Source organism: Chroicocephalus ridibundus, chromosome 12 (assembly GCF_963924245.1).
Source record: "Chroicocephalus ridibundus chromosome 12, bChrRid1.1, whole genome shotgun sequence".
Lineage (NCBI taxonomy): Eukaryota > Metazoa > Chordata > Aves > Charadriiformes > Laridae > Chroicocephalus > Chroicocephalus ridibundus.
In genome coordinates, this window is record NC_086295.1 from 10,921,832 (window position 1) to 10,938,001 (window position 16,170).

General features: G+C 45.9%; 2 protein-coding genes across 4 annotated transcripts; one reads left to right on the top strand and one right to left on the bottom strand.

The window, feature by feature from the left end:
- Positions 1 to 1,089: 1,089 nt before the first annotated feature.
- Positions 1,090 to 8,075, bottom strand: OSER1 (oxidative stress responsive serine rich 1). 2 transcript variants are annotated; one of them, XM_063350022.1, is made up of 4 exons: positions 7,995 to 8,075; positions 4,584 to 4,700; positions 2,653 to 2,766; positions 1,090 to 1,899 (listed from the first exon to the last, which is right to left on the bottom strand). In XM_063350022.1, the coding sequence occupies exons 2-4, from the start codon at positions 4,658 to 4,660 to the stop codon at positions 1,212 to 1,214; spliced, it is 879 nt and encodes a 292-aa protein (XP_063206092.1). In that variant the 5' UTR covers positions 4,661 to 4,700; positions 7,995 to 8,075; the 3' UTR covers positions 1,090 to 1,211. The 2 variants fall into 2 exon arrangements, with proteins under 2 accessions (XP_063206092.1, XP_063206093.1); XM_063350023.1 differs by lacking the exon at positions 7,995 to 8,075 and adding an exon at positions 7,410 to 7,606.
- A 5-nt stretch (positions 8,076 to 8,080) lies between these two features.
- Positions 8,081 to 12,652, top strand: LOC134522382 (oxidative stress-responsive serine-rich protein 1-like). Of its 2 annotated transcripts, XM_063350025.1 has the most exons (4): positions 8,081 to 8,208; positions 8,498 to 8,618; positions 10,283 to 10,393; positions 11,074 to 12,652. In XM_063350025.1, exons 2-4 carry the CDS (start codon positions 8,542 to 8,544, stop codon positions 11,756 to 11,758), a joined length of 873 nt encoding a protein of 290 aa, XP_063206095.1. In that variant the 5' UTR covers positions 8,081 to 8,208; positions 8,498 to 8,541; the 3' UTR covers positions 11,759 to 12,652. The 2 variants fall into 2 exon arrangements, with proteins under 2 accessions (XP_063206095.1, XP_063206094.1); XM_063350024.1 differs by lacking the exon at positions 8,081 to 8,208 and having other exon boundaries at positions 8,236 to 8,618.
- The last annotated feature ends 3,518 nt before the right edge of the window (positions 12,653 to 16,170 follow it).

Genomic DNA, 16,170 nt, shown 5'->3' on the forward strand with positions numbered 1-16,170 from the left:
GAGATGTGGGACCTAAGTACACTCTGCAAGGGGTAGATGACACTTCAGAACCGGCAAAACAGGTAAATTTGCTTGGCCACTTAGTTCTAAGGTACTAGGCACTGCCACAGAGGCGACAAAAAAAAACCCAAAACAACAAACAAGAGTAAAACTGAAGGATTTCGCAGGGAAATGTCTGTCTCCATTTCTTCTCCAGACCTTACAGTCAAGAAATATTCAGGTACTGCAAATAGTAAAGACAACACAACTCATCTCCCCCTCAACAAATCATATAATTTGATGGGATGTTCCCTTGCATATACGCATATGTATAAGAGACAGACTGTGCTGACGCACACTAAGTATGGCAAACTGGTTGTTTCTAAAGAAACAATTCTGCCAAATCTCAGGAGAATGCAAAGCTCCACCAATATTTTGGACCTGGACAAAGCACCTAAAGTGGCAACGCTTTCATAAAAAGACTGAAGGGGAAAGAAAACACTGTGCTGAAGATTCCCCTACTGTGCAGCTCAAGTCTACGGATCTCAATACTTGCAGTGTTACACTTGGTGTTACAGAGCAGGCTGAACAAAGCCAACAACACGGTGCAGGAACCGGGACCACTGCAGGCTGTTTTGGCCTTCATAAAAAAATAAATCGAACAGGGTCCGTCCCTTCATTTCTCCTTTTGTTAACCAGAGAAGCAACCCCCCTGAAGAAGGCAGGGTATTTCTGCTGCTGCAGGAAAGTCTCTAAGGCCTGCTGGACACTCAACAAGAAATCACGCTTGCTTTACATTTTCCACTGAACAACGCAACAGAGATTAGAACAACCTCTTGAAACAATCTCGCTCTGATCATCCAAGTTTCTTGTCTAGCAAATGTTACGTTAACCTACCGGCATCTGACTACCTCAGCACCAACGACAGGGCAGGAGGATGCCCGTTCAGTCGATCAGAAATGAAGCCTCTTTATGCACAGAGAATGAACAATGCCCCCAACCTAGGAAAAGACAACTCTGCCTCCTGAATTTGCCTAGGGTAATAACAGTACCAAGAAGAGGACAGGAGACGGCTAAACTCTTTGTCCAGCTTAAATAACGAACATCAGCTAAGATGCAAAGAAGTGTTTTTATTGCAAGCACAGTGAGCAGGGAGTGGGTTGTATCTCACATGAATGCGACTGAGGGCAGATTTAAACCATCCACCCTTCTGGTTTTAGTGCTCATTGCTGTCAGGTGTACATCATTTCTGCCATGTGAGACATTTTCTTCGGAATATACAAGTAATATTCCATGTATCCCGAAAGATCTTCAATAGTCACATCATCCACAAAGGCCCTGGCTTGCTCAGAGCAGGAGCGTGGAGAACTTGAGGGAGTTCTTGATGGCAAAGACTGGGAGTGATCCTCAGAAACTGTTCTGTCAGGTGCCAACTGGAGGGTGCTCTGCAAGCCAGAGAATTTGTACACTTCCATATCTTGCCATCGTTTACACTGACAGGCTTTATCTGCACATGCACATGACTTGTTCGTGTTTAGCTTGCACATGGACTGAAAGTCAGAAAGCTCCGTAGTCTCTAGGCTTGCTTTGCATACTAGAGAAAGAGCAGCTGGAGAGTTCTGTTTGTTCTCCAAGGCCGACTGTGTAACAGAAGCTCCCAAAGACTCAACATCAGCTCCCTTCTGGCCACCATCAGGAGCAATACCACATCGTTCATGTGCACAGGTTTCCTTTGGGACTGGCGTCCCAAACCCACTGCTGTCATCTGGGGCATCGATCTGGCTCTTGTGCACTAGCTGGCTGCACGTGGAATGTGGTTTTGTGTTGCAGTGGATAAACTTTGGAGGATGAAGAATTGGAGACTTGGAACGCCTGCGACGCTGGGTTCTCACAACTCCTCTTGAAGGCTTCTTCATAGATCTACCGGGGAAAGGGAGTGAAGATTCACTAAAAGACTTATTGCTGGATTACAAATAACATCGGTCAAAATCTCTACTGCATTTTTATTGCATGCAAGAGCCTTAAGCTCACAGTATTTGCTCAGGGTATTCCACTGTCTTGGAATGTGACTTTGTTCTAGTCAAGCAGCTGTATAAAATATAAAAGGAACACCTGAGAAATTAAACCAAAAGTGTGTGCTTTTAAGGTTAGATAATGACTAAAGTACATGAGACGTGACAAAATAAGCTCTACAAGAAGGACCAAGCACAAGACAACAGCACAAAACAAATGAATCAAGACCAAAGGGTAGTTTTGTTTCAGTACAGGATGAGCGTGAATTTCCACACGGACACTCCAGAAACCAATTATTTATTTTAATCTAGTTCCCAAGGCATACTGACAGCTTCTGCAATATCAAACAGTTATTGAAAGAGATGTATTCATGATTGTTCAATTCAAAAACAGCAGTTCACATTTATATTAAGAAACATCTACGGTGTTTGGAGACCTATAGCTGAACAGCATTTCCTTTCACTTCGTATAATTGTAAATAAGAACAGTAGTCACGTACGAACAGAAAAATGTGGTGTAGAGTGTTTTAAACAGTCTCTGTAATAAAGAAAGCTTGGTTCCCTTGCGTAGGGGTGTAGTTACTAGAAAAGCTGTCTATTTAAAATTCCCTGTCAATGCAGTATCATTTGACGCAGTCTGATAATCCTAAGCTTCTCTTACCCATGCCAGGTTTCCTTAGAAGTACACACATTCTTAGATTTGGTTTCATCTGCTGCTGTTCTGACTAGTGTTCTCGGACTTGTCCTTTCGCCCACAGAGAGAGAAGCAGTACATCTGTGAAAGAGAAAAAAGTTAACACCCTAGATTGGTCAGCATCGTGAATATGAAAAAGCTTATGAATCTTCTTTCCCAGAAGAGATTGCCACAAATTATTTACAATATGTCTTAACAGACCTGCCCACAAAGACAACCCAAATCAGAAAGACAGCATTTACACATTCCTATCTCAAAAGTTTGGATAATGGACTCTCTCACCAACGTGATGCCATTCAGCAACTAGACTGCCAATCCAAACTCCACACGTCAATGACGAAGCACATACAATGGCTAAATTGCAGTTTCCCGGCAGAGGGGAGGGGAAAAACACCATCACTGAAGAAATGCGTCTCTTTTTCCAGAGACAAATAAGCTATTCTTTCCTAAAAATAAATGTTCTTTGGACATAAATAGACTTTGTTTAGCTGGTGAACACTTAAGTCTCTGTCTAGGACAACATAAGCTAAAACTCTTCATACTGCTGCAAGCTCAATCACTTGAGCAACAGAGTTGTGTCAGCTCTTCAAATTCTATTCAAGCCAGGGACCTTAGAAGATTTACTAATTTTTCTGGTGTTATAAATTCCTCCCCAACTCCCATTTTCAAGGAGCTGCGATAATCCCAAGAACAATTTTTCCAAGTTGTGACTTCATATATTACACTGGAATTCACAAGGAAATGATTTTCCAAATCCTCTATCAAATTGGTTCGTTAAGCAGGGCCGATTCCCTGAACGGTGAAGTTAAGTCTCCACACACTGTTCTAGGATAGCTTTAGCTGGTATTTAATAGAGGCTGAACTATTAGTCAAACACCTGCTATTTTCCTTTTAAAGAACAATGAACACAGAGCAGTAAATTGAAGGTCAACAGCAAAAACTCTAAAGTAATTAAGTATGCCTGACTTGGGGGTGGGATTAGTGATACTGAAGAAGTGAGAGGCACTTAGGTGGCGATACATTTCTAACAAGTTTAATTACTTAAATGAAAGGTAACTTTAGAAGCCCATCTACTCACCATCTAAGTTCTACGGTAATTCTAGTTATCATCTTGATATTTACACGCTGCCTTACCCACACCTTCATTTCAGTCACCACCATAATTGCATCGCTGACAATAGCTTACTGAAACACAGTACTATTGAAGTAATATGTAATGGCGTACATTTGACAGCAGAAAAAACAGTATATAGCAGCTTTTTTTTTTTTCCTCATTTCAGACAAAAACGATCATCACCAACAGAAGACACATGCTGCTTGTGTTCTGCTCCCTGGGACAGGGAGGGCAAGTGCCACGCGGCAGATCTCCCACAAAACCAGACAACACAAAAAGGATTCTTTCCCATTTAGTGATTTTGGTTATAAATAGGAAATTTTTAAGTGACATCAATAAAAATAGCTTGTGTGGGAATCATGCAGTGAATCTAACGCTCTCCTTTACTGACATGGAAAGAACGTTTCTCTCCTGGGAAAAGATGGGAGTTTATTCTCATGACAGGCCTTCAGAGCCGTGACAATATGCTAACTTCAATAGCAGAGTTTTAGTGCTACAGACATAACCTCTGGCAGCCAGATTCACGCCAAAATTCATTTCAAGCATGTTGTCAACTGCTGATTAGCGTTAGGTTTGTTTCAAGCCTGTTGGGAGCTAACAAGGATCAAAGAAATCACAATTCCTTCAGAAGTGCAGAATTTATTTCAGTTTGTTCAACTAGAATGAAGGCTTTCAGTGCCTAACCTTTTGGAATTACTTCATTCCTTCAAATTTAGCCACAAGGGTGTTCCCTTTGAGTCCGCTTGAAGATGTTAACTCCGTACCTCCCTGTGGTGTTACTCACCCAGCTGTGTCAACTCTTAGCTTTTTGAATGCTGTCTGCAGGCTTTCCTCTTCTCCATCCTTAGCTTCCGTTTTCATTATTGGGATGGCCAGAAGCTGCCAGAGTTACCATGTACTGCTACAAGGAGAAAAGAGACAAGACTGTAAGAACCTTGTTAAAAACATTAGTTGCCCAGCAGCATCATAATATATGAAAATAAACTCAAAATAGCACACTGAGCACACAAAGCTGAGGTCATTCTAGTAGAACATTTTTGAAAGTTGATTCAGAACAAGCTTTACGATACCCAAGAACGGAACAAACAGTCTCTTGTACAACTGCATAGGTGAATTAGCAAATTTAAAGTGAAATTTGGGGTCAACAGTGTTTTGCACATCCACTACAGTTTAGACAGACTTTCCTGTTTGTCTTAAGAGTGTTACCAGAATAACTCCAGAAGAGGTGAAAAGCGAGAAGAAGCACCACCACTAGAAACAGTCAACTTTCTACAACTACTGTTTCTGACTTTGGGACTTGGTTACATATATATAAAAAAAACCCAACCCACAAAACAACAAAAAAACCAGATTTTTCTTAAACCAAGATAAAGCTTTAAGCTATACAACATTTTTTGATCTTATGTCTAGATCCCAGCAAGAGTAACACACTCCTATCAGAACATGATATTTTGATTGCAAATAGCTATTAAAATTTTCTGACATCAGAAGAAGCTCTTGCACAAGTACAAATGCAAATAATAGTACAAACATCAAACAATAAGCCTTGTTTTAAATAAGAAAGGGATTGATAAAACCCGGCTGATGTATTTCTTTAGAATCTGCCCTGGCCATCATTTAATCTAGCTACAAAGGAATCTCAAAACTTTCTAAATTTGATGCTCTTCAGTAGCGTACTTTCCGCAATCACTTGCACATCCTACACCAGCCATGCTACTGCTAGAAAGTACTTCATGAAGGTTTTCTTCCTTAGCATGGGCTCTGCTTTTGCTGAGCAGCAGCCACCAACAGTACCAAGTCTCAGTTCTGCACCAGAGTACCTCAAGCTCAGTATTTGTTGAAGTTTACCTGGCTGATTAACCTGCTTCATTTAATGCTTTTGACTTCTCTACTTCAGGAAAAACAGGGCTATTTGATGTGGGTGCTATTACTGAGAGAGCCTTCGACTACACTGTATGGGTTGTGACAAGATCATCTTCTCAGTCTTCATCTTTAAATTACAAGGTTTTCATACTCAAAACCCTTCTACAATGAAATCACTGCTTTGGCAGACAAGGGGAGAGCAGTCGATATTTTCCACCTGGACTTCATTAAGGCTTTTGACACCGTCTCCCCTAAGATGCTGATAGAGAAGCTGATGAAGCACAGGCTGGATGAGCAGACAGCGAGGTGGACTGAAAACAGCCTGAACCGCTCCACCCAGGGGAGTGTGATCAGCGCCACGAAACCAAGTTGGAGGTCAGTTACTAGTGGTGTATCCAATACTGGGTCCAGTTCTGTTTAGCATCTTCCTTAATGATGTGGATGACAGGGCAGAATGTACCTTCAACAAGTGTGCTGATGACACCAAACAGGGAGTGCCTGATGCACCAGAGCATCAACAGGCTGGAGAAAGGGACTGACAGGAATCTCATGAACTTCAACAAGGGGAAGAGTCTGCCCCTGAAGAGGAACAAGCCTGTGTGCCAGGACATGCTGGGGCCAACCAGATGGAATGCAGCTTTGCAGAAGAAAGGCCCTGAGAGTCCTGACGGACACCAAGATATTCAAAAGCTGTCTGGACGTGGTCTTGGGCAACCAGCTTGGAGTGGGCCTCCTTGCGCAGGGTGGGGTTGGACCTCCATGGATCCCTACCAACCTCAACCGTTCTGTGATTCTGCATCTTCCTCAAGCTTTAAAAATCCATTAAGGTGACTATCCAAACAGTGAATGGCAATAGCTCCTGTAACAAGAACGCACTTATACAGAGCACTAACTCTACCTAATAATACAGCAATAATGCCTACGCTAGTGCTGCTCTGACCAACTAAGAAGCAGCTTTTTTGTAGCATGGAAAAGAAAAGATCTTGCTGAAGAGAGAGGAGTAATCAGAACCTCTGCAGCTCAGTTACTTATGCAGACACAGAGTGGCAATTTCTGTTCCTTCACAACCTCATTCCAGTTGGAGCTGGTAGCTCTCCCCGCTATTGTTCCGACTGCTCGCTTGGCTATGATTTCATCTGGACACCCTGTATTGCAGACAACTATTATGACACATGCAGACGGATAATGTATCCCAACAATTTCAAGGCACACGTTGTCCAGTGAGTCAGCAAGTAAACATGAGAGGAGGAAGCTAACACACAGACTGACAACACGATGCTCATCTGAGCAAGTTATTATTTTAGATACTGTCTTAGTTAAAGACAACTAATCTGGTGAAACATACGGTCCCTACTTCAAAAAGTTTTTTTTTCTTGACCGAAATAGAAGGTTCTTTAAAATTAAAAATTTCATCTACAACCTTTTTTTTTAAAATACCAAACCCCTGTATCATATAACCTAAACAAGAAAATGGTAGTAAAACATTTTTAGATCACCGTACTTTAACCAAAACGTACTACTAGTCTTAAACGAAATATTTTATTGTGCTGCCCTTCATCACTGACGCAGTAAACCCTCAAAAAGATCCATAATTCATTCAGATAAAGACCCACTCACTCTGTGATAACTAAGCATAAGTTTAAGCATTTTAGACACACCAGCCAACTAGCACCAGTACCAAGAAAAAAATTAATTACTGTGAAAAACAACCAAAGTTTAACGTTGTGTCAAAAAAACACACGGAAACCTGTGTTCTTCATCTCCTGGGACAGCACACATCCATCCTTTCCCATTTTATTTCCAGCTATTCCCCAGCAGTACAGGACTTCTACAGTTCAGGCGTTAAACGCTCCAAGCCGCTCCCAGCCCAGACCCTCAGCCCAGGAGCGGCCCCAGAGCCGGGACACGGCCCACCGCGATTCTCCGGCCGTCCATTGCCCGAACCAAACAGCCCCCCCGGCCGGTTCACCGTCTTTCCCACCCCCCGCACTTCCCCGCCCTCGGCCCCGGGGAACCCCGCGCCCAGCGACACCCCCAGCCTCAAGGAGGGGGGGCCCAGTGGACACCCCGGTCCCGCAGCCCGGGACAAGCCCTGGCACCGCCGCTCGGCCCCGACCCTAAGCGGGGAGGAAAAGGCCCAGCCGGCAGCGGGGGTGACTCAGCACAACCCCCGCGCCCCGCCGGGGCTTTCCCCAGAGCTCACTACCCCCGCCATGGGACGGGCGGCGGCCCAGAGACCCGCCAGAGAGGGCCCTATCGCGGGGACACGCAGCCCCGCCAGGCCCAGAGGAGGGCCCGGGGCAGGGGAGGCTGCCCCACCGCCCGCACTCACCGCGCTCCCCGCGGGCCCGGCCCAGCCCCCACCGCCTCCCGCCGGGCACGGCCGACCGGATGTGACCCCCGCCTCCACCGGAAAAGGCGGGACCAGCGCCCCTGGCACAGGCGCTCAGCGGGCATGCGCGGCGCCGCGGGGTGGTGACCTCACTTCCTGTTGTGCTCCGCGAACCACCCACCTGCCCCCCCCTCCCCGCGAGCGTGAGGCGGCGGTGAGTGACCCCCGCGCCCCGGGGCGACCGGACACCCCCCTGTCACCGGGACAGCCCACATCCCCCCCGCTTCCTCACCGGGAGCGCCCGCCCCGCCCCGCCCCGCCGGCAGAGCCGCTCAAACGCCGGGCGGGCGGGGGCGGGGGCCTTTCCCGCCCAGGCCGTGAGGGGAAGCCGGGAACGGGGGGGGTTGGTGTTAGGGAAAGCGCCTGGCGGGGACTTCGGAACCTGCCTCTGGAGAGCATGTGTGTTCAGAGCGCGGCGTCAGACCCCCGTTTCTGTGTTTCAGTTTGTTCTGCATGGCACAGCGGGCTGCGCGCTGAGAGCCCATCGATGGAATTGGAGGCTAAAGATGAAGAGGAAGAGAGTCTGCAAACAGCGTTCAAAAAGCTGAGGGTGGATGCGGCAGGGTAAGCAAGCAACAAAACAGACCCTGTAACTTGTCAGTTGCTTTTTACGTGTGTGTTTTCTGCTATTATGAATCTCAAAACAAACATCACAAGTTGGGAAAGGTTCCCTGCACTCCAAGAGGAGGCAACTGCATCGCTTGCTGTGAAATGCAGTCATTATAACTGTCTGACAGGCAAAGCAGTACTTTATTACTAATTTTTACACGCTATCCAACTGAAATTACACAGTGACTGCATGAAAACATGAAATGACTTGCCCAAAGCAGTGAACCCCCTCTTAACTGCTGTGGTAGCCGTAGTCACCTTGTGTGATACAGAACTTGTCTGTCCGTTCATGTAAATTCTGGTGTCTTCAGCCACGTACTGTATGTAGCACATGATGATCTGTTTGGGAAGCATCTAAAGGGCAGCACCATCGCTTCGTAGTGTGCTGGAGAGCACAGTCTCACTGGAAATCATCAGGCTAAATAAGAGTGCTGATTGTTTCTGATTTTGAGGGATTTTGTAGTGTGAAGTGTCTGCAGGCATTCTTATATTAAAAACTTATTTCATAACGTACTGGTTATACTGATAATATGTAGTATAAGCATCTTCCTTAAATTAGGAGTTAATTAAATTATTCAGTCTAACAGCTTGTGAGGCAGTTCACTTGAAGTCCTTTGGGAATTCACAGACACAGGAGAAAGCTTTGTATTGATAATTAATGTTACCTTGTGAATTCATCTCCATAACCATCAATACTGCGAACTCATTACTTGCTCTGCATGTTAAAATATGGTTTGCTTTGCTGCTCATTTCCTCTACTTCAGCAGGTCTTCTGTTACGTGTGGAAAGAAACAGCTGTTCTCTAACAAGGAGCTACGCTTATTAAGCATAACACTTTTGATGTATTGCCAGTGACAGACTATGTGGAATTCTGGTTGATTCCTTATGATATCTTCTTAGGCATAAAAAGATCTTGTTTTGCAGGCTTGTGTTTTTAACAGTTCAAGTCTTGTGACTAATCCCTTAAGATCAGCTTTGGGCAGAGTACCTCGGCTCTTCTGCTAGAATTTCAGCCTCATTTCTTACGATTTCCTGTCCTGTGTTCCAAATTACGCATACAGTCATTATAAATGCAGATTCATATGCTGAGGCATTTATGTTTGTTGTCTGGACCTCTAGGGCCAGATGTTTTTTCATTCCATGTTTATCTAGGAAATTTAATGAGAAATAAATTAGTAGTCTGCCCTTGTCTGTTGTACCTCATCCACTTCTCCACTGACGACTTCTCAGCATGCTGCTATGGGTTCTTAACTTTGCATTTTAGATGGGTAGGAGTCTATCTTTAACAACTATTGTCTGACAAGAACATTTGGAACCTGAACTTACATTCCTTTAATGTGTCATTTTGGTACAAATAGGGCGTGACATCAGCCTCTGGGCATTTTGGCCTCCTTTCATTTCATCTCACCTATCTTTAGACACTTGACTGAGGTCAATATAGTAAAAGCGGTTAGCTAAATCTCTGTAATATCCTGTTTCTAACCCACTGACTGTAGAGGAAGTCAAGGCTGCAAACTTAAATGTCTTAGTTAAGTGTCTAAAGCGAATAGGCTGAATCTCGACTTCTGAAGCAGTATGTTCAGGTGTTACCATAATGCGACGTTTTCCTTTTTACTCAGATGTATTGCGGCTCTGTCTGTGGGTGACGGGACGATTCTCAGAACACCGACAAGAGCAGCCATGGATGGAGCCAAGCAACAGCCTGTCTGCTCGAAGGAAGCATGGCATGGGTAAAACATACCCTTCACTGCACCGTGCATGTGTTTCTAATTTGAGACATTTAACACTTGCGTACTGTTTCCAGTGAAAGTTGTTGTTAATTAGTTGCTGCAACATATCTTTTCTCTCCTTTCTATTACAAAACTTTACCGTAACTGTTTGATATGATGTTTTTTAAGGGGCTTTCATCAAAGACTTTAAAAACAATATTGCCTCTTCTCTTAGAGAGGGTACCTAAAATTTTGTTTTCCACTGATTTCCTCAGAAGTCCTTTTCTTCAAGTCTTACACCTTTGTGACCCCCCCCCCACCTCTTTCCTGGGCTATTTTATTTCTGTGTTGAAGTACCTGGATATTCAGTGCAATTCTGCCAGCAGCTCCTCCTGATACCCAGGTTCTTCACTACAGTTCAGTTTGGGATGACAAAGTATCCTTTGCTTAGCACAGAAGATTTTTGGGGAAGTATCTTTAACTAAAGGATGTTTGTATGTGTCTTTCCTGTGGAGAAGCCCCAATTTCTTCGGACTCCTCCACTGTCCCTGTCAGAGATTGTAAGTGACCTGTCACCTGATTTTTCTAAACAGGAAAAAAAAAAAATCTTCTAAAACATGTTTTAGCCAGATTTTAGAGCTTACTGAGCTACGGTGTGGATTCTGGAGTTACCTACTTGCTCACCTGTTATAACCCTGCAGGTGTGCGAGAAAGCCTTCCAGAGGCTCGGCAAGAGTCCCACGTCGCAGACGCTCCAAGTCTCCCGTCCTGCATCCTCCCAAGTTTACCTATTGCAATATGAAAGCCAACAACCAGCTGAAACACAAAACCCAGGCAGAAACATCAAAGGGTAATATCAGTTCAGACATTTTTGTTACAGCAGAACACGGTACGAAGGACAGCCACGAATCTCACTTCGAGGCCAGTGATGAGAGAACTGAACCTTTGGAAGCTTTCACCGCTGAAGAGCCTTTGGAGAAGTCAAGAGAGAATTACCCTGCTCTCTCCTCATCCTTTGAAACTAGCTTGCATTCTAGCCAAACCTCCGACTTCCAGTCCTTATCCATGCTTAGCAATGACAAGCAGTGCCCTTGTACGGACAAGAAGTGCCAGTGCAAACAATGGCGAACCATGGAAGTGTACTCTTTCTCGGGACTGCGGAGCGTCCTGTCAGAGTGCGAAAAGGCAGTCCTAGGAGTTCATGCCCAGTCTCGTCAAAATAGATCCCCCTGTGGCTCAGCCTCATCAGGTTCTCCCAGATCTTGTTCTGAGCAAGCTCGAGCCTTTGTGGATGACGTGACTATTGAAGATCTTTCGGGATACATGGAATACTACTTATATATTCCCAAGAAAATGTCTCACATGGCAGAAATGATGTATACTTGATTGAAAGCAACAGAGAATCCCGAGTCAGGGTTTGTGATAATGGTTGGGTTAAATGCCTTGTCAGTGCCATGTTTTCACTGTTGTGTGTTTGATCAAATGTTTCTTTGCCTCATATAGTTTAGTTTTCTAATAAAATGAAAAATGGAGTATAGTTTCTGAGCTTAGTTCTAAAAAGAATGCACTAAAGTCTGTGCATACCTTAACAAAAGCACTGTAGATCAAATGAACTCCCTTTGTTTTTTGGTTTGTGCTGTGGATATTCAAGCCCTGTATGCTGTTTTCACTATGTTTTGGGAAAAAAAAAAAAAAGCCTTTTAGGTTTTGTTCTGAAATTTTGCAGTGTTTGGAAGATTCATTCTTACTGTGTCCCAGTACTTAGAGAAATGTTTCATAGCTACAGCTCTATCCTCCTCATCCTGCTCTAGAGAGAAGAATGAGAAGGTATTCAGTATTTTGGATAGGCTGGATCTCCTTTCCTTGAATGCTGGCTGGCTCCTTTTTAGTTGGATCAAATTGTGAACGCTTCCTCCTCACAGATATGTTGGGAGGTGCCGAACGTGTGGGTGTGTGCTTGGACCCTTTCATAATCTAACTAGCTCACTCTTAAGCAGTTCTATTTTTCTGCAGATAAGTGAAGCTCTTAGAAGCAAAAATATATTTTGTTATTTGTGCTTTACAGATGGAATAATTTAGCGGGGGGAGTGAAGCAGGCTAACGGGTTTTATTGGGCCATGCTGCCTCAGAAGCAGAGATTGTGGAGCCATCTATATGGATTGTACACCAAGCAGCATGGAAATAGGGTAAACAAGAAGTGTGTATCATACAGGCCTTGTGGTGTAGAGCTATAACATTCCTTCTGGTTGAAAATATTGAAATAAAAAATTTTGTTGCTGAGACTTGCATTAATAAATGTTTGTCAAAACCCAGCAAATTAAAGACTGAATAATTTGACTTAGACTCATCTCCCCTCAAGACCATTTAAAAAAAAAAACAACAAACCAGCAAACAAAAGTCTGCTTTCAGTATCACCTGCACACGCATGCTAAACAGCTGTGTTTAGGTAGAATGCTGCGATTTTTACTTACATGCTTAAAAATTAGTGGTCAGCAAGCCAAGGAGTCACAAGCAGTTGTATAAAAATAGATTATAGCAGATGTAGACAGTTGGCCTTGTATTCTGTCCTAGGGAAGTCTCAGACGTATCTAGATGATAATAATTAGATTTTAGTCTAATCATCCCTAAAATTTACACCATGGATCCAGAAGTTCAGATCTGAAGTTCAGATAAATCCAAATAAGTTAACATAAGAATACAACTAAAACTCTTATTTGGCTTCTAAGTGTCATGCAGTTATTTAGCGTGCGATATTGGCTCATACTTTCCAATTGGATGTAACCGATTTCTAAATTTTCTTGGGTTGGTATTTTACTGTCCCCCTCACCTTCCTGTTCCTGCACTATCCTGCAGAACCACCAGCCCCCCCCCCGCCCCAGGTCTGGTTTTCTTTACTTTCCCTGCTTTCTCCCTGCAGTAAATCTGCTATAATAGGTACTTTGCTTCTAAACATAAATATTTAGTACTAGTTATCTTTGCTGATGTTTTTCGAAGGTTATTTCTGCTTCAGCAGAGGGTGCTGCCCTTGTTTCTCTCCATGTTTTGGTTTTGTGCCTTCTTTAAAATCATTTGAAGGTATTGTTGCTAGAGGTGATATTTCTCCCTTTTAGACTCTTTAACGATGACCCTGCCTCTCTGCGAGCATTGGCCTGGACTCTGTGCCTGTGAAGCCGGGGCACAGCTCTTTCACATGCACAAATATGGTTATTTAAAGCTGGCACAGGTTGTCCCCACTGCCGTCTGCAGCTGGAGCCCTACAAAGGGGCTCGGGGAGGCTCTTTTTCCCCAGAAATGTGGTGTGGCAGCCCGGCTCGAGGTCCCCTCGCTGCAGTTGTTGCTGCTATGGAGCCACTTCTTTTTAATAACGCGGGCACAAGCCCTGGCAGTGTCTGTCCGTTCAAGCTGGAGTTACTTAAAACTGGCAGGGACCGAGGACCTTGGAAGGGCACAAGGGCTGTGGAGCAGGAGGACGTGGAGCAGAGCTGCTCTGTGCGAGGAGAGCCAGGGAAACAAGTCAGAGATAGGCCCTGAAGCATAGGGCTGGGAAGTGGGTTCAAATTGCCGGAAAGCCAGACAGCAGGGAAAAGTCTGGGAGCAGGTTCTCCAGGCACGTTTCTATAGTGTCCTGGGCAGGACACAGGTAACTGGTAGTGAAGGGGGAAGGAAAGGGGGGGAAAAAAAAAAAAAGAGAGACAAAACCAAGCATCAGCGCTCAGCTTTAGAGATGCCACGGTACAAGCAGCGCTGAGCGCAGCCCTGCCAGCCTTTCTGCTGCCAGCCTGCTGTGCCTGCCCTAACGAGCCCAGGGAGTTATTCTCTGTCCAGGGATGCTCTACGAAGTGGCCCAAATCAATCTACAAAAGGACATGTTTAAAATTTTCTGAGAAAGCACCGGTGGGCTTATAGCGCTCCCAGGACTTCCCTCCCTATCTCCCACCTCTCTGCTTCCTATCTCAGCAGATCCAGGCTGTCGTGGTTTCTTTTTCCCAGTGAATTCCCCCCACCCTAGCATTTTACAAGTTACTTGCCTGTCTAGTTTCGGAACTAGTTCAACCAAAGCGGGATGCAGAAGGGCACCCTGGATCAATGAAATTTATTTCTTGCCTTACAGAAGCCAAACCCAGTCCCAGCGAAGCTTTACATTGGCAGATGCTGGATCAGGCCACCGTGAAAAAAAAGAATCAAAAAAAAAAAAAAAAAAAATCAATGGAGCTGATTCTACAGCCCGATTTCCACCCCCTCCTTCTAAAACAGGGAAGGTGCTTCTGTGCCTGCAAAGTCCCGTGACCAACTCCATCCGCCTGCTCTCTCCCCTCTGGAATATTCGCATCAGCTCTTGAGATGACACTCCCTGGATTGTGCATTCCCAAGCCTCCAGCACCCGCAATCCTGCCGCGATGGCACCTTCTGCTGGGGCTCTGCTGATGCCACCGGGTCCGACCACACAGCGTCCCGTGGGGCACAGCATCATCCCCTTTTGCAGGTGGGGAGGCTGGGGACGATCTCAAGGTCACACAAGGTCAGGGCACCCCTAAAGGGGGCTGGCACCAATCCTGCCCCTCAAGCCTTGCTCACGTTTGCAAGCCAAAACCCAGCTGAATAAATAAGTGCCTCCGGAGGCGCCAGGTACCTGTAGGACCCAGAGGGATGAAGCGACTTGTCATTTTTTTTTTTATTCCCAACGGTGCAGCATTAATTCCTCACAAAATATGCCACTAGATGGGGCTTTCTGGACAGCCAACCGCAGGAGAGAACCGCTTCTGCTTGGCCAAGCTGCTCCTTTCCTTTTCTAAACCCAAACGGTGTCCCCTTCCAGTGAAAGGAGCCCCAGAAGGTGCTCCCTGGGCAGCGAGGGCAGGAGAGGAGGCTGCGGAGCAGAGGGCAGGGGGGTGCTGCACCATGGGGCCAGCTCTTAAAAGCTCAGTTTTCTCCGCGTTTGCAGCAGCGCAGGCCACTGCCCTGACTTTGCAGCCCCCAAAGCAGAGGCCCAGCAAGAGCCTTTCCCTGTGGGCGTCCCTAAGGCTGGCGCAGGGTCTCCGGCAGCGCTTGGGAAGCCCTGGGCTGGGGAGGGAGGATGGTTTTGGGGGACTGCTGCCTATGGGGGAGAAGGCAGGGAGGAGGTAGGGCAGGGCAGAGCGCTTCCCAGCCTCCCCCCTCCGCCATCACCCTCCCGCACACCCCGGGAGCAGGGCATCATGACACCAACGGGTTCGTTTTCACCTCCCAGTCCCCAGAAAATTGGTCCTTTCACTCTGCTCATGGCCCTGGGTACCAGTTTGGACCCGCTTCCTCCCAGTGCTCTTTGGGGAATTGTGCCTCAGTTTCCCCACTTGAACCAGCTCTCCCAAACCCTCCCCTGTTTCCCTCCACACCTGGGGCAACCTCACCAGCTCCAGCGTGGGTGGAGATGGGAGCAACACATGGAGGAGCTGCGTTTGCAGCCTCAAGATGCAGGCTGGCTCCCTGCGCCTCCAGAGCCTTCTCCTCCACCCTCTCCAGAACCTACCCCTACAGCCCCCGTAACTGGGGGGGGTTTACCCCCCAAGCATTGTCAGCTAGTCCCACGTGTGGGAAATTATTTCCAGGCTGCCAGATTGCCGGAGATGGAGCGTGACAAAGCCAAGTGTCATAAAGCACCGGCCCAGATGTCCAGGTCGCTGTGTCCAGAAAGGTGTCAGCTGCCTACAGGCGTTTGACTCCAAACCTCTGGGTGATGCTTGTGGCACCTGGAGAGCAGCAGGTCCAGAAGCCCCTGCGCTCGCCAAGCAGAGGGAAGGAAACCTGGCCAGTTTGCTATT